This window comes from Macrobrachium nipponense, chromosome 26 (assembly GCF_015104395.2).
Source record: "Macrobrachium nipponense isolate FS-2020 chromosome 26, ASM1510439v2, whole genome shotgun sequence".
In the NCBI taxonomy this organism is placed as follows: Eukaryota; Metazoa; Arthropoda; class Malacostraca; order Decapoda; family Palaemonidae; genus Macrobrachium; species Macrobrachium nipponense.
The window spans coordinates 73552580-73577488 of record NC_087215.1 but is presented as its reverse complement, the minus strand read 5'-3'; the positions used below and the strand labels follow the sequence as shown (position 1 = coordinate 73577488).

Below are 24909 nucleotides of genomic sequence, written 5' to 3'. Positions count from 1 at the left end.
TCTCTCACCTTCTTCGCGTCTCTCTAGTTCAAAAACCTCCAGCTCTTCCTTTTATTAACTTTTCTTTTGCTCAAGTAGCATTACCTCTGCTAACCTATACCTTTGCCTCGTTCTTCATCACTTTCTCTGACTTTCCTCACTTCATAGGCACTTCCGGTGGTCGAAGGCACCTATTTACGTCTAGACAACTTTCTTCCATCGTCATCTTTATATATTTTACCCGAGTTTCTCAGCTTACCTTATCTTCGTGACTATGTTACTACAAAAACTGTGTTTTAGTTTTAGTAGATAAGCATTTAGCGTTAGAGACGCAAGGAAATGACTTAAGCTTGACAGACACTGAATACTTAAGAAACAGGTGTTTAAGTTCACCTTCTGACGCTGTCCGTGTCTTTAAACTTTTTACTCTACTTTAGAGGACTATGGTTACTGCGGCGCCAGGTGTCGTTTCAATATTACTAAATCAATATCGACGAATCCAGACAATTTTTCATCTAAGTCACGAGCAACTGTGAACTTTTAGTTTTAGAATCCTCTCCTGACTATATTCTTTGATTTCTATAGCCTTCCACCTATCAAAAGGAGCCTCTCTTCCCTTGATTGTTGCTCTCAGAGTGCTGCCCATCCCATTGGCCTCTGAGTGGTAAAATGAATAATAACAGATCACGAGCTATTTCATTTTGTGTTTTACAAAATCCATGTAGAGATAACTCTTCGCCGCGGTCTCCTGCCACTAACGATTTTCTCCTCTCTCTCTCTCTCTCTCTCTCCAGCCGCCCTCCCTACCCGACTTCTCTCTCTCTCTCTCTCTCTCTCTCTCTCTCTCTCTCTCATTCATTCATTCATAATAACATCGTCCTCATTCGTGGCTTGAGAATTCCAACCCGCCGGTTCCCGCCCTCCCAACCTCCCCTCGGGAGTCTTCCATCCTCCCCATCTCCTCCCCCATCCATCCATCCCAGTCCTTCCCCCCTCTCTCTCTCTCTGCCCCATGCCACTTCCCCCCCTCTCTCTCTCTGCCCCATGCCACCTTCGTACCATAATGGAAAAGATAGCTTTCTCTCTCCCACTGGGTTAGGAAGTTAATCCTCTCTCTCTCTCTCTCTCTCTCTCTCTCTCTCTCTCTCTCTCTCTCTCTCTTCGTGTGAATATACAGCACACAGGCATTCATAGCTACTTCTACACACATTTCGATTGCAGGTACATTATTTATGTATGTATTTATTTCTTTCATTAATAAGTGTGTACATTCATGTTTGTGCAAGTGCACGGTTGTATATACGGAATTTTAAGATACTATTCACTTTAGGATTAAAAAAAATTGAACCTTTATAGTCTCGGGCACTCATTATTAAAAGCTATACATTATTTTCAAGAGCTTGTCTGATAAGTACATTGTAAACGACAATGTTACACAATGTCAGGCACGTACTATTGAGAACTATACAATCATTCCACAAAATCTCTGAAATCAATTGATTGACTTCCAGGAGTTTTGCATACGTCGCCTTTACAGTGACCAGCAGCTGGTCGGAGGTTGACCATAGGTGGCCAATCGAACGCAACCGCGGACGGTAATTTAGTAACAAGAGTAATCGAAGGCAACGCCAATCGTCACCGCCAATTTATAGCTTCTAATAAAAAAAGTAGAAGTAGGTCTAGACCAATACAGCACGTGACCCTCCTCTAAGTAATTCGGAGTTTTGAGAGAGGAAGGCCCCTAACTCTCGCTATAGACGTGCTCTGCCGTCTTCTTCGGAGGAATTCTGGACGAGGAAAACGCCAGGGTAGAAGGAGGAGGAGGAGCAGGAGGAGCAGGAGGAGTTGGCCATAGCAGCAGCTGGAGGCGCGGAATTGTATGGACGAGGACGGAATGTAGGTGAGTGGGCGGAGCCGGGTGGAACGACGTCACGAGAAGAGTGCCTCGGCTGGAATGCGTGCAGCCAATGGCGAGGCGAGGGACCCGGCGAAGCTACGGAGCAGAGAGGCGGTGCCAACCCGACGTCATCGCCGCCGAGAGGTGGAGGAGGAGGAGGAGGAGGAGGAGGAGGAGGGAGGGTGGTTGCTTGTGGACTTCGAATGTGGGCTAACTCGTAATGTAGGTCTCTGGAAGCCGCCGTTGGTATTATTAAGTATTGAACAGCAGTGCAGTGAGGACGTACAGTTACCCGTCTCTAGATATCTTGGTAGGTATTGAGTGCGAAGGTCTGTCGCTGCTACTAGAAATTTAGCGCAGTCCTGATAATATGTCATTTAATCTTTGAGAGCAGAAAAAGAAAATATATACGAGTACGTCTGGCCAACTCCTGTTGACACGAGTGGTTCTTCCACGCCGGGAACACCGGAAGCAGATCGTGGAATGAACTAAATTGCCCGGAATCCCAAAACTGACAGCTGCATACCGGAAGTTATCTACTTGGGAGGACAGAAGTGTTTACTCAGTGACATGGAACACGGAAGGAACCCGGGAAATTAAGAGAAGCCACCACGTACCATTATTGGTCAATTTCGAAGAGGTTTTCTTTGGCTATGTATGTGCTGTTAGTGGTGGAAAAGTGGAAATGACAGAAATAAGACGCTTGAGAGAAAGAGGAAAGAAAAAAATGAAAAGAGAAGTAGCGGTCATGTGCGGATAATTGCAATTCCCGGTCGGATCACTGTGTCATCTCCCCCGGAGAGCTAACAGACAAACAAGCAGGTCAAATTCGGCGAAGGATTGCTACAAAAAGAGTCTTCCCACGAGTGCTTTGAATGTCAGTGAACTTCCCCCGGAGACTGACTGTGACAATGCGAACGAAATTGGATACGAAATGCTTCTTTCGTGCTCTTTATGGTGTTATCATGATATTTTACATTTCAAGGAAATTTCGGTTAATTTTGTGTATAATATATATATATATATATATATATATATATATATATATATATATATATATATAATATATATATATATATATATACATTTACATTATATTTGAGCTTTGGACAGACAGTGATCCTTATCTAAGTCACTGATGGGGCTAATTGCTCAGAACTGTCCTTGGCTACGAAGCTGATAATTTTCTCGTTATTCTGCATCACGCATAGGTTTTTAAATACACCTCGAAAAACACAACAAAAAAGATGAAAAGATCATCATTCATATATTCCATATCACTGGCGGCAATTTCTTTGCGTCTCCCTAAGTCAACTATTACATGTTTACCACCTTTCATAACTTCATTGATATTAATATCTTTTCCCGTCATTCATAACTTTACTTGCAGTAACGTCGAAATTTGTTCTTTCTGTAGAGTATTATTATTATTATTATTATTATTATTATTATTATTATTATTATTATTATTATTATTATTATTATTATTGAGAAGATGAACCCTTCTTGTATGGGAGAAGGCCACCAAAGGGGCCATTGACTTGAAATTCAAGCTTCCAAAGAATTAGGTGTTTATTTAAAAAGAAATAACAGAAGGTAATTGGTAATAAAGAATATGCTGCGACGTAAGGTAACGTCGATTTTTGTTTTTCTATAATTAATATTATTCGGAAGATGAACCTTATGCATATGGAAGGAGCTCACCACAGGGGCCATTGACTTGAAATTCAGGCTTCCAAAGAATATTAAGGGGTTCGTTTGAGAGAAGTAACGGAAGGTGATAGGAAATAAATAATATGTTAAGAGGTTAGAGTCATACAAACATGACACTTCCGGCGACCCACAACAAACGCGTGCCTTTATCTCCTTTCTGGACACTGACAAGTAAAACGAAAGACATCTTAAGAACACGACGGCAAACACAAGCATACAAGCAAGGACGCCAACTCCAGGGGTAGTTTTTGATCATCCTGAGTTACATTTTCCCTTGTTCCTTCCTTCCAACCGCCACGGCGTCAACAGGAAGAAGAGAATATTCGGTTAGGCGATGACAGTCCGAGAGCGTCCTTGAACGAGTCGTAATCCAGTCCGTTGACTTGGGCCAAGTGGGCCACCAGCCAAATTTTGGCAATCTTCCCAGGCGCTCGCCCATTCATTCGGACTGAAGTTTTCCGGGCTTCTTTGGTTGTTTTGTTCCCATTGGCTGTTTTTTTCTCTTTTTTTAATGTATTCTTTCTTTTCAGTTCTCTTTTTATTCTTTCTATGATAGATATACTTGGTTTTGGTATTTATGCCGTCTGTCGTGGCCCATATATAGGGATGTCGTATTAAGATTTCACTTGAATTGCAGACCATTTTTTAGATGAATTTAAAACTTTATAAAAATCTTGATACTTTTGTTTTTAGTAATTAAGGAAAGTCATGAATTCTTTCCCTGTGCAGTACTCCTCTGACGATCGGGTATTATTAGATAATCATGCAATAAGTATTTTATTTCAATTTGAAGAGTTGGAATAAAGAAAGTTCCTCTTAATGCAACCGAAATAAATGAATTTTCATTTACTGCAATACACTTGTGCAAAGCGTTTGCTGAGAACAGTGCAATGCCAGTTATGGTGAAAATAAACCTTAGGTTTTAATGATCGTAGTTCAGGATATTTTTCGTCAGCACTTTTTTTTTTTTTTTTTTTTTTTTTTTACAGTACCCTAAATCCTTTGCATCGTGTCTGCTCCTACATTCTTCGTCTTACGAGCGACAAAACCACACAAATACGTATATATATATATATATATATATATATATGTATATATACATTATTCATATATTTATACGTATATATATATATAATATATATATATATATATATATAATAAATTTTTATAGAAATATATATATATTATATATGCGTATATATATGTTTTGCATACATTACATATATATGAATATATATATATATATATATATATATATATATAATATCGTTTATACTATATATATATGAATATAATATATATATATATATATAATATATAATATTTTATTCGTATATATATATATATATATAGTGGTTATATATATATTGGCGTATATAGAATATGTTTTGCCATACAATACATATATATGAATATATATATATATATATATATATATATATATATATATATATAAAAGTCAGTCATCAGAGCAGGGGCTTGAATCCTGAAGGGGAACACCAGGTGGTGGTGTCACCTTCCCAGATGGCTGCCTACGAGTCCGATCGCTACTCATACCACTTGACCTAATATCCGCGTACTTCGTGACCTAATCTCGCTGTGCAGTCGTGGCCGGTTTCTTGCCTTTTCTTGTGTCCTTTGCAGCTTTGTCTCAGTCGAAGATGAGATAGATTGGCGAAGACGATAGGTTCTGAATGTGAATATCTGTAAATGATTATATGTATATATTTTATATACGTATATCCATATATATATGCATATATAATATATATAATATTCATATATATATATATATATACTATATATATATATATATATATATATATAATATGTTTTAATATATATATATATATCTATATATATATATATATATATATATATATATATATATATATATATATATATTATAATATATATATAATATATAAGCGAATACCACGGGAAATGACAGTCAGGAATCCAAGCGCTTTCGTCTTTATTAAGACATCGTCAAGGAGTTCCTTGACGATGTCCTAATAAAGACGAAAGCGCTTGGATTCCTGACTGTCATTTCCCGTGGTATTCGCTTATTTATGAAGTCACGTGCATCTACTGTGATTTTTTAAGCATATATATATATATATATATATATATATATATATATTATATATATATAGAGAGAGAGAGAGAGAGAGAGAGAGAGAGAGAGAGAGAGAAAGCCTTGATACAAGACAGCATAAAGTGGAAAACTGAACGCTGTTGACCGAAAAAGAAATTTAAGACAACTTTCCGCGGTTATCTCAAGATCGCAAGTCGCTCAGAAGAGCAGCGACATCCTGTGGCAGTCTTGGGACAGCTAAATTTAACAACAACAATGACAATAACAACAACAACAACAACTGGAGAGACAACAAAAGCAAGAACATCAGCAATGCCTTTATTAAGGCCTGGCTGACTTTCCTATTGTCGCCTGGCCGACACAAAACTCGCGTGGAAAGGAAGTTACATGAAAGAGTGTGTTCAACTCAGCGCCGGGAAGAATAAGAAGAAGAAGGAAGTGCGTAGCCTCAATAAATCCCTCCTCCTCCTCCTCCTTCTCCTCCTCCTCCTTCTCCTCCTCCTCCTCCTTGTACTTCCTCAAAGAAGGTCTTACTCATACTCGTCTGACCCTGGCTGCGACCCACAGCCACAGCTGAAGGGTAACTCTTCATCGGTTCGGTCGCCGGGTTCGACTTTACTAGGGAGAACTAATGAATGTTGTTTTATTATTATCATTATTATTAGTATTATTATTCAGAAGATGAACCCTGTCATGCATTTCAAACCTCCCAGACGTAAGAGATAAGCAAAGCGCAGAACTATCTGCCGTAAATTCAAAGAGTGATTTCAATACTGTGTTAAGTAGTGAGCCAAAGCCTCTTTGAAAAGAAGTCTGCTGGAAATACTAAGAGAGTGATTTCAATACTATGTTAAGTAGTTATCCAAAGCCTCTTCGACAAAACTTAATTCATTTTACATCTGTTGTCACAGTTTATAGTTATTTTATGTACTCATCACTGCTATTAATATTTGTATTATCAATGGAAGAATTGCATAAACAGAAAAAATTATTCATGGCATAATTTGCATGAATACAAGTATACATAAGCCCCTTTCTATATAAATTGTTAAGGAATCGGTTCAAACTGACAGCCACATGCAATATATTGCCATAATCAAATTCAAATGTTGTTTGTTCCCTGAAAACAAGAATGGAATTAATTAATTTTGGATAGACATAATACTAAATGTTTTCAGTAACAAATAGTGATATGAGAATGAAAGCCAGGGCAAACTGATGAAAAATATAGGTTTTGCTGTTAGGAAATAAAATCAACTATTAAAAAGTAAATTAACATCAAAGTTATATATTTTATCATATTAAGTGGCGATTTTTTTTAACGAAAAGCTGTTGTTGAGGTCAGTGTGACTGGTTGTATGGTTTTGTTTACATTGCATTGTAGGAGATGGGCAAAAAGTCATCGGAATTTGCGAGCTGTAGTTCCTGATCAACTTTTTTTAGGAGAGAAAAACTCAGCTGAGAGAGAGAGAGAGATAGAGAGAGAGAGAGAGATAGAGAGAGAGATATAGAGAGAGAGAGAAGAGAGAGAGAGAGAGGGGGGGGGGTGGTTGTGTGGGAGTGGGGAAGGGGTAGTTTTATTTTAGTAACATCAAGACTTTCTTTTTTTTCAGAGAGAGAGAGAGCAATATTTACCTCGAAACACAAATGTTTACATCATATTTGTAAACAATAGTGTCAGGGACATTTTGATAGAAATGACGAGAAATCCTTTACTTCTTTTAACAATTATCCTCGTGGTGAAGATTTTGATTACAACAATGGTGGACAAGAAGAAAAAAAATATTTTCATGAATGTTTTGTACATGATTAGGATGATGGAAATGGCAAATTGAAACCTCCCATACAAATATAAAGCTATTGTGATGAAAGATATCTGTATTTATTTCCTTCTTTCGTTATTTTTAACAAGTTAGCTACATGCAGTCACACACAAACACACACGCGCACAGTGAATCAAACACGCCGCACAGACCTTCGAAGACGTAAAGAAAAAAAAATCTGACTGAGGTTTATTCGTCATCATGAAAACAAATGATGGAAGGCGTTAATAATAATAATAATAATAATAATAATAATAATAATAATAATAATAATAATAATAATATAAAAATAGTAATAATCGTCAGATGTCGAGGCAGTAATATCCTAAGATATATTATAATTAACAAACTGTAGTCTTCAAAAACATGCACAGCTTCCCTTGTTAATGTTGATTCGTATTTTGTTTTAGTATGTTAATTCATCTACACGACTGTCAGAAACTTCTTAAATGTAAAAATAGTAATAAGAGCTATTATTATTATTATTATTATTATTATTATTATTATTATTATTATTATTATTATTATTATTATTATTATTATTATTATTACCTAAATAATTCCTAAACATATGAAAGAATAATTAAACTTGACATCTACACTACAATAAATTGAATTAAAAAAGAATAACCGAAAAAAAGAGAAGAAAAAGAGAACTGAGGCAGTGGCAAATAAAGAGAAGTTTGTGGTGACCCCATCGCCACCACGCTGATGAGTAGCACTAGTAGTAATAGTAGTAGTAGTAACAACAGAAGGGATACACTTTGTAACGGCTCCTTAACAGGTGAATGGGAGAAAAATGCTCATTTGCCATTAAGTTCCGCTACGTGGGTTTACAGAAGCTGCCTGGAACACGAGTTCTTCTTCTTCTTCTTCTTCTTCTTCTTCTTCTTCCTTGAGTATGACAAGATCACAGGAAAAAAAATAAAACTGGTGCTTTGGTGTTTCTTCTAATGACGGTGAAGGAGCTCGTTATGAGAAGTCCAATGCGTTTTGCGGTTTGCTAAGCCGAGTGAGATACGTGTTTCGTACGGTACACTCCGTTTTGCTAGCAGCGCGAGTTTCTGAATTAGTTTCGAACTGACTGTTACGTTTACATTTATTTGTTTGTCTGGTCGTTCATTTTCATAGAGTTTTTTTTTGTGTTGTAGTCTAGGTCATTCTTCGTTTTTAATTTTTTGTTCTGCTTGTTTATTTTCATGGAATTTTTATTCTGTGTTGCATTTTAGATCTTTCTTCGTTTTTTCTTTGAGGAAAACAGCCTTTCGGAAATTTATAAGAATGATAGAAAATTTTCATTAGCAGGAATAATTAGAAGAATGTATGTAGAAAAAATGCACTTACGAAGAACATATCACTACAGGAAAGCGTTGCTGTGAGAAGGAACGGTAAAACAATTACACACAAAAAACTTTTTTTATCTAAGACATTCATTATTTTCATATGAAAAAACATGCTAAGACTCAGACATGCGCAATGTGCAGGACATCCCAGAATAGAAGACAAAACATGCAGTGGGTTGAAATTGAATGCCATGGACTCATAAGTATATTTATTGTAAGAAAAATATCTATGGATATTATACCACACATATTTCCAAAAAAGTATTTGTCTTGATAATTGCAGTTTTCAGAATCAAGGTGAGTGAAATTGGGCTTAGAAATATAAATTAATAATATATCTCACAGAGACACAAGTGAGTTGTGCATAAGCCTTCTATTCAAGTTCATGGCCGTTTTACTTGTTATATTCGACTTGAAATAATAATAATAATATAATAATAATAATAATAATAATGATAATAATAATAATAATAATAATAATAATAATAATAATAATAATAACAGTGCTGTGTCAGGGTGGATGACTTTATCCAGTCCATGTGTACCTCTGCGATTAAGTAAAGTTTTATTTTCATCGTTGTCATTCCATACCACTTAGTGGGACACCACAGTCAGCAAAAGATGACTCGTCCTCTGTTTCATTTGCAAGTCATTTAGTTTTGAGGACACAGTTGCGAATCCCTTGATCTTTCCTTTATTTCAGTTCCAAACATCCTCAAGTGCTATATTATTATTATTATTATTATTATTATTATTATTATTATTATTATTATTATTATTATTATTATTATTATTATTATTATTATTATTCAGAAGATGAACCTTATTAATATGGAACAATCCTACCACAGAGCCCATTGACTCGAAATTCAAGCGTCCAAATAATATTATGGTGTTCAATTGAAAGACGTAACAGACGGTAATGGGAAATACAGAAAAAAAGATACTTATTAAAAAATTTTAAAAATTAATTTTAACTGCACTTTATAAATATCTCTGATTTTCCTTCTTTTAAGTTCCAACTATCTTCAAGTGTTAGACAACTGATTTAAGAGAAACCAAAGTTCATCTCTTTCCTTCCTTCCCTCCTGCCATATCTGAACCTCACGAATGCGGCAAACACACTCAGAGATCATATGTTTTATTTTTTTTTGTCCTTCATTTTTTTTTTAATTTTCAGTAAAAGATAACTATTAAGATGGCTATTTGTATGTCCGTCCGCACTTTTTGCTGTCTGTCCTTTTTCTGTCCGCCTTCAGATCTTTCAAACTACTGAGGTTAGAGGGCTGCAAATTGGTAAGTTAATCATCCTCCCTCAAATTATCAAGCATACCAAACTGTAACCCTCTAACCTCAGTAGGTTTTTGTTTTATTTAAGGATAAAGTTAGCTATAATCGTGCTTCGGGCAACGATATAGGCCAGGCCACCACCGGTTCGTGGTTAAAGCTTCGCAGGCCGCGGTTCATACAGCAATATACCGAGACCAACGAAAGGTACATCTAATTTTGGTGGCCTTGATTTATACGCAGTGGCGGCTCTGCAGAAAACTCGATCGCCCCGAAGAAACTTCGGCGTATTTTGTATTTTTTTCTATTTAATTCTCGAAGTCATTCCGGCCGAAGGAATTTCAGAAAGGTGAAATCTGAGGGTAGGCGCTAACAACTTGATTTAAGATTCATTAATATACAGCTTTAAACACCTCCTGAGAGGTCAACGTTTCTCTACGGTCTAGGTCCGACCGACCCCCTTTTTGTAGGTGAAAGCCTCATCAGACAGCGGTGGGAGGAGGAGGAGGAGGAGGAAGAGGAGGGGGAGGATGGGGAGTGTTACTGCGGGGAAGGAGAGAGGAGGAATGTGGTGGCTGGCTGAGAGAGAGAGAGAGAGAGAGAGAGAGAGAGAGAGAGAGAGAGAGAGAAAGGGAGCCTGGTAGGACGAACAGGAATGCGCCTTGAATTCTGAGATCCCGAGAATGCTGTGTGAGAGGACTATAGAAGCACCAAGCTGAAGATCTTTATTAGACTCTTTGGCCATAAGTAAACAAACACGAACAGATGAAGAACAATGAAATAATGGCCGTTTCAGTTTTACAATCGCTATGACGCGCATAGTTTTGTCTATAATTTCTGCCAAAGGTTTGCAATAATGGCTAAGGGTACAATGACTAAAGCATAAAATTAAAACAACCGTTATTAATAAAAAAAAATCTCTTGGAATACGTTGAAGCATTTCGTAAATCCTTTACATTAGCAAAAGACTCGGAGTTTCTGTAAGCAAAGAAAATTGAGGGTTTTGATAAACGGTGAAGCAAGTCCAAAGTGTTTCCTCACGCCACCAGGGGGAATTGCGTGATGGAAATTTCAGAAATTCATTTGGAAGATCGCAAGAAGATTTAGGATTCACACGCTGAGACAAAATCAGCGTTATTTTCTTGTTGTTGATCCGTGTGATTTTAATGGTCTGCCTTCTGACAACTGAGAGTTAGCAAGCCAAATATCCGTCGCTTTCTTTTTTTTTTACCAAGTTTTTGAAACTTTGTCACTTATAAAATCTAAAACCTTTGATAAATACTGACTAGGAATCGTTCAGAAACACACGCGAATATATTTGTATGTTTACTAAAAGGGCCTTATTCAAATTGGATGATATTTAGCTGAGCTATTAATTCAAAACTCCGCTAGACAACATCCAGTTTGAATGAGGACCTTTTAGTAATTGTACTATTGCACAGAACAATTGTGTGCGTGATAAGTTGATATGTGTATGTTGTGTGTATATGTGTGTGTATTTACCGAATTGACCTAACGCATGGAAAAGCACAACTATTGCTCAGTCATTTTCTCTGACGCACCTTCGAGAGTGTATGCTCGGGACGAAGCATTTGCACTATAGATGCCACAGGCTTGTGTACCTGTTTGAGGTTATACTCACCAGACAAACAAAATGATGTTTGTTATTACAGTCTTATTGCAATGCCATAAACCGGAAAGACGTCAATGTGTAATCAGATACATTGGTTAAAATAGTAATCGAATAGTATGTATTACGATAATAATTCACACGGTAGAATTTATCTTTAAATTAACTTTCCCAGGAAAGTCTTTTGCCTACGCATCTCTCTCTCTCTCTCTCTCTCTCTCCTCTCTCTCTCTCCAAACCCACGTAATGTAGGTCAGTGTCTGGTACACCACGGCCTTACCCAGCCTCCCATGTATCTCGGGGCAAAATTATCTGGAAAACCTTTTCTAAGCGACCGCCGGGATACAGTAAGTCGGATTAGTCCTTCAGAAGAATGAAGAAGAGAGACATATCTCTTGTTGAAGAGAAAGATTGATTATTTGCTTTGAATTTCGTCTGGACAAAGACATTTTCGTGTCACTGTCGCCTTTATCATAGACGCGGTATATTCGTTAAATCTTATGTTTCAGAGGCGCCCTTACGTCTCTCTCTCTCTCTCTCTCTCTCTCTCTCTCTCTGAGACAAACACATATATTTACTGAAGCAAAAATAGCAAATCCAAATAATAATAATAATAATAATAATAATAATAATAATAATAATATAATAATATGGAAGGAGTGCATCTTTTAGTGCAGAGCTATTAAAAAGATAATTGCTGTTTCAACGGCATTTTACTTGTAAATAGTCTTTATCCATCTTGCTGTATTTTCTTCTCTTCTGTAGGTAGGTGGTAAATGTATTTCGTAAGGACATGAAAAGATAATCTGCTTTTTTCGTATGAGATGGGTTTATCTGTCCGCCCCCAGATCTTCAAAAACTGCCGATGCTAGAAGGCTGCAAATTGGAGTGTTGATCATCCACCCTCCAATCATCAAACATAGCAAGTTGCATTCCTCTAGCCTTAGTAGTTTTTTTTATTTTATTTACGGTTAAAGATGGCCATAATCGTGCATCTGGCAACAAGTTTCATGGGCCGCTGCCGAGAACACCGAAAGATAGGTGGCCTTGATTATACGCTATACAGAACACTCGATTGCTCCGAAGAAACTTCGGCGCATTTCTTGCTTGTTTTTATTTTGCTCTTACATCCCGACTTATACAAAGTTGGTCATCTGAAGAGAATTCATGAAATTAAAACAGTGGACAGGCATTCATAGCAGAAGGCCGGATTGCTAGGTCCACTTCGGTGTTAACTCTGACGAACGCGTCGTCGATATAAAGGCAGTATTGAAACGGACAAGGGATCTTACTGAGAACCTGCCTTCTACAAAGCCCATATCAGGGTTATAATAAGTATGGACGCAAATTCACACATACACACACATGTACAGACATACATTTATCACGTATAAATTCCCATTTGGTGTTTATTCCGAGGTTGAGGGATTTTGATAATAAATGACATTTGTAGTTTACTGTTTGTAAATATATATGTGATAAAAATTCATTATATAATATATATATATAGTATATATAGTCTATATATATACTATATATATATAGTATATATATAGACATATATATATATATATATATATATATATATATATATATATATATATATATCACACAGTATGCATATACACATATATAAATATGTATATATCTGTTTGTATGTGTATTATGTTCGTGGAAATAAATTTCACGGTGTATGTGACCAAAACTATATATATATATATATATATATATATATATATATATATATATATATATATATATATATATATATATATATATATATATATATATAGCGTTTGTGTATGATTTATGACACATCTTTCTAAAGAGCCGATTCTTATCTCTGCTCGTGCGAATGAATGTTGAATAAAATTCTTACAGATGTACAAATGTATACTTGTGGTCATGAGGAAAGAAATGCCAGTATTCCTGAAGAATGATAGTTATAACACAAATTCCTCTTTGCCTCTCCTTTCGTTCAAGCCTGGGCTACATGCGAGCATGTGGTTGAGCGCACGGTTAGTCTTCGTATAAAAGAGAAATCTTTATTGACAGCGTGTATACATCACGTTTGCAGAGAGAACTAAGTTCAGTTTCTTTTTGACAGACGGTTTTAACATTTAATCATTTATCTAGTGTTTCATCTACTTATTGATTGATTTTTCAATTTTTCTCTCTTTTCTGGGGACTAACCTCTTCTCTTTATTTCTCATAATATCTTCTGTAATTCCTTTCAAAGGAATTTTCAGTTTCTAGTCAGTGGAGTCTTTAATGAAGTGGGCTAGTTCCATATAAAATAGGGGGTTATTCTCTGAATAATAATAATAATAATAATAATAATAATAATAATAATAATAATAATAATAATAATAATAATAATAATAATAATAATAATAATAACCCATTGAAAAAAGAAACCCACACGATTACCGAATATAACTTGTTTACTTGTAAGTATTTACATAGTCTTTATTAACACTCGAGTACTTTCAGGCCGTCGCTGTGGCCTGAAAGTACTCGAGTGTTAAAACTATGTAAATACTTACAAGTAAACCAGTTATATACTCTGTAATCTTGTGGGTTTCTTTTTCCATCTTCAGAAGAAAACTGAAAGAAGTTTTTGTTTGGTTCAATAATATACTCATATTTCTCACAATTCAATTTGATTGAGGAAGTTCTTATCTTATTACGGAAGTTAAAAGAAATGGACAGGAAACAAACAAATTAGATGTATCCGCTCCAACTTTTGCATCTAAAAGTCATGGTCCGGCAATTGGCGAGCAGAGCGGGAGGAGGAAGCAGAGAGAGAGAGAGAGAGAGAGAGAGAGAGAGAGAGAGAGAGAATCTTATTGGGAGAACTGCTGTAAAGACGCACGCCCACAAGCACAGGAGAGAGAGAGAGAGAGAGAGAGAGAGAGAGAGAGAGAGATCTTATTTGGAGGGCCGCTGTAAAGATGCACTTGCTCACATACCATGACTAGTAGTAGTCGGGACTGGCCTCTGCAACGGCTCCCTCTCGGCCGTGAAAAGGGGCCATGGCATTGACCGAGTGAGCCAAACTCGCTTGGCCGTGGCCATGGCCGCTGATGTTGCCTTTACTGCTGCGCCTCCCCGCTGGACTCCTCCTCCTCCTCCTCCTCCTCTTCTTCTTCTTCTTCAAGTTCAAGGACTGTCGTCGTCGCTGTCTTCGGTGGCGGAGTTGCCGTTGTGTGTAGCGGTTTCAAACGCCTCAACGAGGGTTGGGGGGGACGGGGGTAGCATATCCTTTACGGTGCTAAGGTTTGTTTGGTGTTCCCTTAGCTATGCTTTCATTGTTGCTAATGAGTTTTCCTATTCCTTGGAATCTCGCTTTGTGAGTGAGTTAATTTCTTAAATTTCTCGAGAGCTTACTCTCTCTCCTCTCTCTCTCTCTCTCTCTCTCTCTCTCTCTCTCTCTCTTATTCTACAAAACTAATAATTAAAGAGAAAAAAAAAAAACGTATAAAAAGTAGGCATTTAATACACTCCTACAGTTATCACATTTTGCCATCACGTATACACGAACTCAAAGAACGTTCATAAATCCTATTTGAAATGTAACAAGATGTAAATGTCAGTTTGGTAGCTTCCGTGCCGCGGTCTGGAATCTGTGCGTGCATTTTTAACGCTGTCGTGACGATGCCCGCATGAATGGTACCCGTGCGGAGAGAGATAAGAGTTTCCTCTTATCAGCGATACGAATGAAAACATAACATTAGAGATAACTGCACAATCACAGGGCTATTTATGAAGTCACTTTCTTGTCCTAGAAAAATTTCTATTTTAACTGGACGTACACATACGTATTACATACATAGGGGTCTCGTTTTGTTCGTCCCGTTGAGAGTCGCCGTTTTCTTTCTGTGGGTTGACTAAACATAATTGGGTTACGAATCACATCCTAAAATACTTACTTAGATTCAGGAATGTAGTAGCTGTATATATATCACACACACACACACACACACACACACACATATATATATATATATATATATATATATATATATATATATATATATATATTTATATTTGTATATATATATGTGTGTGTGTGTATGTATTTATATCTATGTATATATGCACATTTCAGGGGCAAATTTTCAAACCTCTCCAGAACTTTTTTAGTCTTCAAGGAGTGATGTATAAAACTGTTGTAACCCTTCCATTTATTCATTTCTAAGGCGACAACTGTTTTGACCAATTCATGATCGTCTTTCTGGCTTCTTTAGATTCACGGTAGAACTACATTTTAATATATATATATCTATATATATATATATATATATATATATATATATATATATATATATATATATATATATTTATATATATATATGCTTAAACAATCTAAAAAATCACAGTAGATGCACGTGAATGAATTAAATAAGCGAATACCACAGGAAAGTGATAGGCAGAAATCCAAGAGCTTTCTAGCCAGAACCTCAGTCGTAAAACACTAATCAAAACTGAAAGATCGAAATTTTATAATGTTCCAGTGTCAAACGCGGCCCCTTTATCCGCTGTGAGAGCCATTAGACCTCCCTGGTGCCCTATGATGACTCAGCGTTTCCTTTTTTGTTTAATTTTTTCAAATTTTTTGCTGCTGTTTATCAAAAAAGCGAAAGAGAAGAATAAAAAAAAGAGATAAGGGCGTGTCTTCCCCTGAAAAAGTCTCGCGAGACTTTGTTGCGGTAGGATTTGCCATTAGTGATGAGAATTTTAACACGAAAAATGCCAGTGGCCAAAGGATGAGTTATTAATGTGGGAATTGATAGAGAGTAAGGATAACCCGATCATTACCGAGACGGAAAAACAAAGCAAAAATAAAATAATATATTTCTGTAATTCCTCGTTTACATTCCTTTGAATTCGCTTATCAACTTGAGGACGAAAGGAATGAATGATGTAGGCACATACATGTTTCTCTCTCTCTCTCTCTCTCTCTCTCTCTCTCTCTCTCTCTCTCTCTCTCTCTCTCTCTCTCTCTCTCTCTCTCCCAGGTTGATTCTGGCTTATTGTTACATTTCTCTGGGCGGTCCAAGATTTCCCATCTTAGATCATTCAACATTCTGTTACGGATTATATTTTTGTGGTATTAGTCGAGAAAGTGACTCAATGTTCGTCTGGATTTTTCTCCATTATTATATTATTATTATTATTATTATTAATTATTATTATTGGAAAAGTAAATCCACAGTAATATGTCTGATCTGTTATTTAAAATACAAAAGCAGAGAGCTTTCGAAGACCTGCACGGTCCTCCTTGTCAATCTGAATACAATTACTAACAGTGACCATACAAAGAACTCTGTTTTTTTGACTAGTTTACAAATAGCCTGTTTGATGATGTAGTTGGCTCTTCACGTTATCCCTCGTTCTCCAACGGCAAACCAGCTAATCGCCTAGATCTTCGAAGTGGCGGTTCGTCTCTTGAATCGTTTGATGTGTTGTCCATAGCAGCTTGGGCGCCTGCAACTAGGGACACGGGATGGGTCTCTGTTACCTGAACGAAAGAAGATGAGGCAGCGGCAGTATCAGAGGTGGCTAGATTATTGGTGTTATTACCATGCAACCTATATCTGTTATAATCTCTGATAAACTGACAACAAATTATTTCATTTAAAATAAAATCTTCTTGCGTAAAGGCTTTATTGCCTTCCATAGAGAGACCCCTGTTAATAATTGCTCCTTCAACTACTTCGAATACCTGTATCCTTACTATTGAAAATTACTTTTGACTCGTTCCAATTAATGCGGTGATCGTCATTTAAACTATGAGAGACTAGTGCATTATTCTCAGCATGCAAATTATAAGCTCTTTTGTGTTCATTGATTCTGATTGGTAGTCCCCTCCCACTTTCTCCGTAATATTTCTTATCGCAATCCAGACAAGGTATTTCATAAACACAATTTTCTTTTGTTTAAAGCTTTGTTGGAGTTATTTATTTGCATGAGACAGCCTTTGAGTGTAATTCTTATAGTTGAATACCAAGTTGACCTTTTCTTCACCTTTTTCATTTACTGTTTTTCTAATATTATGTAAGTTGGGATTAAATGGTAAGGTTAGATACTTTTTTGATTCTTTTTTGTATTCATATTGACTTTTTATATAGAAAATCCTTTTGGCTTTAGTGAAGGCATTATTTATGAAATTTTCTGGATAGCATAATTTTCCAAAAACATCTTTTATATGATTAAATTCGCTGTCAATATATTCAGGATCACATATTTTCAAGGCTCTTAGGATGAAATTTATCATTATATTTTGCTTTACTTCATTATTATGAAAAGAATAGAAGTGGACATAAGCTTCAGCATTAGTCACTTTTCTGTAAACACTAAATTTAAAACTAAATGTAATAGGGTCATGGTATACCAAAACATCCAGAAAGGGCAGCTTATTTTCTACTTCATATTCTACTGTAAATTGAATGGAAGGTAGTATGCTATTGGCAAATCTCAAAAACTGTTCGAAGTCTATTTGATTACCTTGGAAAATTACGAAGACATCGTCGACATATCTGACCCAAATGAGTGGTTTTAGATTTGGATCACATTTGGAGAGGATTTCAGTTTCTACAAATTCCATGCATAAATTTGCAAGTATGGGGGATAAGGGTGAACCCATGGCTACGCCAAATTTTTGTTTATAGCCTTCATTGTTGAATTAGAAAAACAGTAAATGAAAAAGGTGAAGAAAAGGTCAACTTGGTATTCAACTATAAGAATACACTCAAAGGCTGTCTCATGCAAAATAATAACTCCAACCAAAGCTTTAACAAAGAAATTGGTGTTTATGAAATACCTTGTCTGGATTGCGATAAGAAATATTACGGAGAAAGTGGGAGGGGACTACCAATCAGAATCAATGAACACAAAAGAGCTTATAATTTGCATGCTGAGAATAATGCACTAGTCTCTCATAGTTTAAATGACGATCACCGGCATTAATTGGAACGAGTCAAAAGTAATTTCAATAGTAAGGATACAGGTATTAGAAGGTTAGTTGAAGGAGCAATTATTAACAGGGGTCTCTCTATGGAAGGCAATAAAGCCTTTACGCAAGAAGATTTTATTTTAAATGAAATAATTTGTTGCAGTTTATCAGAGATTATAACAAGATATAGGTTGCATGGTAATAACACCAATAATCTAACCACCTCTGATACTGCCGCTGCCTCATCTTCTTTCGTTCAGGTACAGAGACCCATCCCGTGTCCCTAGTTGCAGGCGCCCAAGCTGCTATGGACAACACATCAAACGATCAAGAGACGAACCGCCACTTCGAAGATCTAGGCGATTAGCTGGTTTGCCGTTGGAGAACGAGGGGATAACGTGAAGAGCCAACTACATCATCAAACAGGCTATTTGTAAACTAGTCAAAAAACAGAGTTCTTGTATGGTCACTGTTAGTAATTGTATTCAGATTGACAAGGAGGACCGTGCAGGTCTTCGAAAGCCTCTCTGCTTTGTATTTTTAAATAACGATCAGACATATTACTGTGGATTTACTTTTCCATTTTATTTTATTAACTCATGTGATTATGAGGTTTCTTTGGATTATTATTATTATTATTATTATTATTATTATTATTATTATTATTATTATTATTATTATTATTATTATTATTATTTTATTATTATTGTGTAATAAATCGACAATGGCCTCAGTGTAAATTTGTATTAAAAATATGTTCGTCACGAGGGCTTTCGAGAACCTGCTGAGAAGGAGAATCGAGCAGGTTTCTCGAAAGCTTTCTTATTGTTCATATTTTCTAAACATAAACTTACACTCACACCCTTGTAGTAGACCTCTTCATCATTTTATTGATTATTATTATTATTATTATTATTATTATTATTATTATTATTATTATTATTATGAAAATATTTTTTAATCGTCATGGTTGCGTGTCACGTCGGCGAGTTATTCACGTGCTTTTTTTCCCTGACCTGATTGCTTCGCTCGTTATTTTCATTTCGGAATCCTCCGTGACGTCATAATGGTCTCCGATGATGGTCGTGAGAGACTGCTGGCAAGATTGTCCAATTCCCCAATGGTGATCATCGGTATTAAGAGAAATGAAGAGGAAGAAGATGGTGCGCAAGAAAATATAAAAAAAAACTGCATCGCTTCCGATGTTTTTCCATTTGTTCCAGTGTCTGTAATGCTGTAATGAATTGCCACGAGTGAATATTATAAGCTATTTAGCGACAAATTGTTATATAGCTTTAAAAATATGCGTACAATGGATGTATTTCCTATTACCTTCCGTTACTTCTTGCCAACGAGCACCATACTCTTTGGTAGCTTGAATGTCAAGTCAGTGGCTCCTGCTGGGATTGTTCCATATGAATAGGTTTCATCTTCTGAATAAAGGAATAAAGGAACCCTGGAACTGAGCAGTTCGAAAGCGGGGCACATTTACAGCGTATTGGTGCTGTTGCTGTTCAGCGAACCTGGTTGCTCTCGGCAGGTAAAGGGGAAGAGGGATGAATTGTGAATAAATCAGTTATTGACTGATAAAATTCATTTCCTGGAAAACAGTGATTTTCGCATTGAAAAGGGCCTTCGGAGCAACGGAAGCCAATCTCTCGTCTGATCTCTATCGACGGGATGTACAGTCCACGACCTACCTGACTGCCTAAACCTCCCTGAGAGAACGTATCGCCCCAATCTTACCTGAGCACCGCCAGGTGATTTGCTTGGTCGATGAAGCGACAAAGCAGCTCGGGACTGAAGTCATCCGTATCCGCTCATTTGGGTGGATTACATTTCGCATGATTGATTGGGCCATTTCAGACGATTTTACGGTTTCTTATGTGCCTCACTTTATCCATTGATTTGATGCGGTTTAGGTTTTTTTTTCGGCAGTGACCATCGATTTTGTGACGCTGGTTTATACTAGCAAATTGGCAGGTCGGTTGGTCTCGGTGAACTTCTGCGGTTTATTGTTTGTTAGATGGTGTATACATTATTAGCTATGTATCATGACAATATATATGTATGTATGTAGTTATACATGCATGAACGTTTGTATTTAGATATTTACTTATGTGTGTATTACTATTATCTTCATTGTGGATTCAAGACTTTAGACTGACAAAGGTTGTAAAACCACCAAGTTAAGAGGCCATTGGTGCTATTGTAAATACATACAAGCACATGCACATTTCAATATATATATAATATATATATATATATATATATATATATATATATATATATATATATATATATATCAGCAAAAGCCACAGGGAAATTTTTTTTTTTTTTTTTTTTTTTTTTTCGAGAGAGAGAGAGAGAGAGAGAGCACTTGAAAACGACTCTCAAATAATAACAAGACTATAATGGCACCTTCCTTCCCTTTTCAGACTGAGGCCGGGAGATTGTACTTCAGAAATGATAATACTTCGAGCATTTTGCTGGACCCTCCTGCTCGTAATGGTAAGTAGAAAGACTTCTCATTTTTTCTTATTGGAAAGATTTCCTCTTTGCAACTTTCATATCCTTTTTTCTTCCTCGGGAATTCTCTGGCATCTCTTTTCCATTCATTTTAGTTTTCTGTAAAAGACAACTACTGAGATGGTTTTGTCTGTCCGTCCGCACTTTTTCTCTCCGCCCTCAGAGCTTAAAAACTGCTGCTGAGGCTAGATGCTGCAAATTGGTGTCTTGATCATCCACCCTCCAATCATCAAACACCAAATTGCAGCCCTCTAACCTCAGTAGTTTTGATTTCATCTCAGGTTAAAGTTGCTCATAATCGTGCGTCTGGCAACGATATAGGACAGGCCACCAACGGGCCGTGGTTAAAGTTTCATGGGCCACGGCTTATAACATTATACCGAAACCATCGAAGAATAGATCTATTTTCGGTGACCTTGATTTAACGCCTTTTTTTTTTTTTTTCCAGTAGGATGTAGCGAGACTGTTAATTGTAGAACAAGGAAATGTGCTACGTTTTGATCCCTGGTTTCCGTCTTTCGTAACAATGAGATTTATTTCGAGATTTATTTCTTAAGAAATATATATAAGAAATAGCTCTGTATCACTTTTAATCTTAGCAAATTAATCCTTTAAACTAAACAGCGAAAAAAAAAAAATCTCCCAAAAGTGCTTTGACAATATATGTGGTTATAGAAATCCACACAGACACGATGTGATCTTTTCATTTTAGTAATGACCTTTATCGTGATGCCTTTACAACGCAAGAACTAACTTTAGTCCAGGATTTTATTAAAATAAGTTATTAATTTTCTGATGATCTGATGATCACAAAATTACATTTTGACGAGATGAATGACAGAAAAACAGTTTCTCCAATAAAGGGTATGAAAATACGTATATCCATATGAAGGCACGTTTGTTCTGACAGACTAGAAGTAAAGTAAAAGTATCACTGTTCAGTAAATTAGGGGATTTTACATTTGAAACTCTGGCGAGAATCACGCAAGAATTGATAAGTTGAATAATATAAAGAATATTGATTATAGAAACCAAGTTTGAAAAAAAGAAAAAACATGTGCTGTGCAAGAGCATATCAACATTCGGAGAAAACTAAGCATCTATATCACTGAAGTAAAGGTAAACTAATTGATACAAGATTCAGACAGATATTTCTTCAGTGAATACAGGGGTAAGGTACTTGCAAAAGGGAAATACAATAAAAAAAAAGATGAACAATAAAAAAGTACGGTGATAAATGAACACTAAAAATATACTAAGCAGCTCGTGAAAATACGGAATAAACACAGAATGAATGACAAATCGAATACAATCAGCATATATACATCCATTTCGGGGAGTTTTCCGTTCTTAGAATGGTAGACCCGTCTTAGAGAAGCGAGTCACATACCTGTTTATAGCGCAGGATGCTAATATGGACGAGAGAGAGAGAGAGAGAGAGAGAGATAGAGAGAGAGAGAGAGAGAGAGAGAGAGAGAAGGGACCGTGTCATCTCCAGTCTAGACGAAGAGAGAGTTCCAGGCCAGCTCGATCTCACTTTAGGACCCCGAGGGATGTTGAAGCAGGATGAGACGGCTTTATCGGGACTCCTGGAGCTTTACGAGGGTGGGGAAGCTCGTGTTAGCGTTGGGGAGGGGGGTGGGGGAGGGGTTAGGGGTGCGGTGGGAGGTGGTTGGGGAGGAAGTGGGTATTAGGATAGGAGAAGCAAGGAGGTTATATCCTCCTTGGAATGAAGAGTTGGGAGCTACAAAAGTTAGCCAATAAAGCGTTAATATAAACTCGTTTTCGGGGGTATGACACTGGTTAAGTCTTTCCCGAAGACTTCAAGGGGATATTTCAGGTACATAATAGGAATGGGCTCTTGGGCGTTAGAGATGGATAGCCGCTGAAAAGCAGAAGGCGTTAATAAGAACGCATATTGACAAGTTTTAGAACTAACTTTGGCTCAGACACTCCATGAGGACTGTTGCAGCTTCAAGAAAGCGTATGACTGTGGCTGGTGAGGAATCGGCACTTAAGCGGGGCTGGAGAGGCAGTGGAAGACTAAAGAGTTGGCGTGGGACTGGATGTGCTAGTTCTGATGTTCCGTTGACCTACAGGACGTTCTTCATCCAGGAGCTTTCGGATAAAACAGCATATTTAATAAAGCCCGTAAAAGAGCTAAGTTTATGAATGTGTGATTTTTCAATTAATTGGCGTTAAAGGATATTAAGAATATATTCGTATTTTAACTTTCTTACAACCGTAGTCTAAAACAAACAGTAATTAATTTCGTATTCTATTGGTTTTGGTGGCTAGCGTCATGGCATGCCGCTCAGATATCACGGGTTTGCGTCTCCCCCAGGGCAACGTAAAATCACTTGCTCTGTGTCATGATCAGTAGTGCGGGGTCTTTAGCGGTGGGAGGTTGAAACCAAATTTCTTTGTTCCTTGTGAATAGGTTTCATCTAATAATAATAATAATAATAATAATAATAATAATAATAATAATAATAATAAGGAATAAAACCTAGAATGAACAAAAAATAACACCAACAGCTTTCCCCCGCGATACCTGTTGTCGGAAGGAAGAAACGCACAAAATTCATTACTTAACGCTTGGAGCTAACTGCTGAAGTTGACACACATTGGAAACGGGAACGTGTATCTTTTCCCATGAATTTTGGCCGAGTTAAGTATCACAGATACATTCTTGGCCTTGAGAAAACCATGTGAGTGAGAATCGTCCCTGTGGGAATTGACGCTCCAGGACGAATCAGTTTGATTGATGTGACCTCATTCGATATATATTATATATATATATATATATATATATATATATATATATCTACTATATATATATATATATATATATATATATATATATATATATATATATATATATATATATATATGTGTGTGTGTGTGTGTGTGTGTGTGTGTGTGTGTGTGTGGTGTGTGTGTATACTGTCTGTGAAAATTAAAATATAGTAATTAAAAATAGTATCTACCATTATCAATATGCAAAGAATTTTATAGCTCAAGGGAAAGGTCGGTAGCTCTTACTGAGTAAAAGAGAGAAAAAAAGAAGTTGAAAGAAGATTACAAGAACAAAGCACAATGTAGGCTAAAAGGAAACCAAAACAAACGAACGCGTAATAGTTCGTCTCTCGAACGAGAAGACGTCAGCCACTTCCGATGCAGCTGACATCAGCGTGCAGGAGAGAATCACCGGTTGTCTCGACAACACAGCACCCCAATTAGAGTGTGCGGATGCTGGTGTTATGTCACCCTCGAATAGCCTAGGAAGCAGCTGGGACGGCGCTTGTCACTGTGGTTGATGCTTTGTAATTGTTGTTTTCGTACCTTTTTTTTCTTTTTTTTATTCTCCCACCCTGTCTCCACCTCTCACGCCCATCATGATTACACTCCTACGTTCGTCTCTCTCTCTCTCTCTCTCTCTCTCTCTCTCTCTCTCTCTTTGAGAATGCTTTTTAGTAGTGAAACAATCAATTGATGCTTTTGTCCATCCTGAGATTTGTAGTCAATGAAGTCAAATTGATTTCCCGTCTTTTACTGCTCTCCTCGTAAGTGCACAGATAAATTCACGTGTAAAAGTCATACATACCAGCAGACATACTCTGAGAGGTCAAGAATTCATTTGCAAACAAGC

At 36.7% G+C, this 24909-nt stretch overlaps 1 protein-coding gene across 2 annotated transcripts in view; it reads left to right on the top strand.

Annotated features, from left to right (window-relative positions):
• The window catches only part of LOC135200425 (uncharacterized), a 148221-nt gene that overhangs the window by 49208 nt on the left and 74104 nt on the right, over positions 1–24909 (top strand). Inside the window, exons 1-2 of one of the 2 annotated variants that reach the window (XM_064229059.1) lie at positions 2109–2186; positions 21167–21239. In XM_064229059.1, coding sequence (XP_064085129.1) covers positions 21195–21239 — 45 coding nt within the window. In that variant the 5' untranslated portion in view covers positions 2109–2186; positions 21167–21194. Of the gene's footprint in view, positions 1–2108; positions 2187–21166; positions 21240–24909 lie in introns of those variants that run through there. The other variant, XM_064229060.1, reaches the window with a different exon arrangement.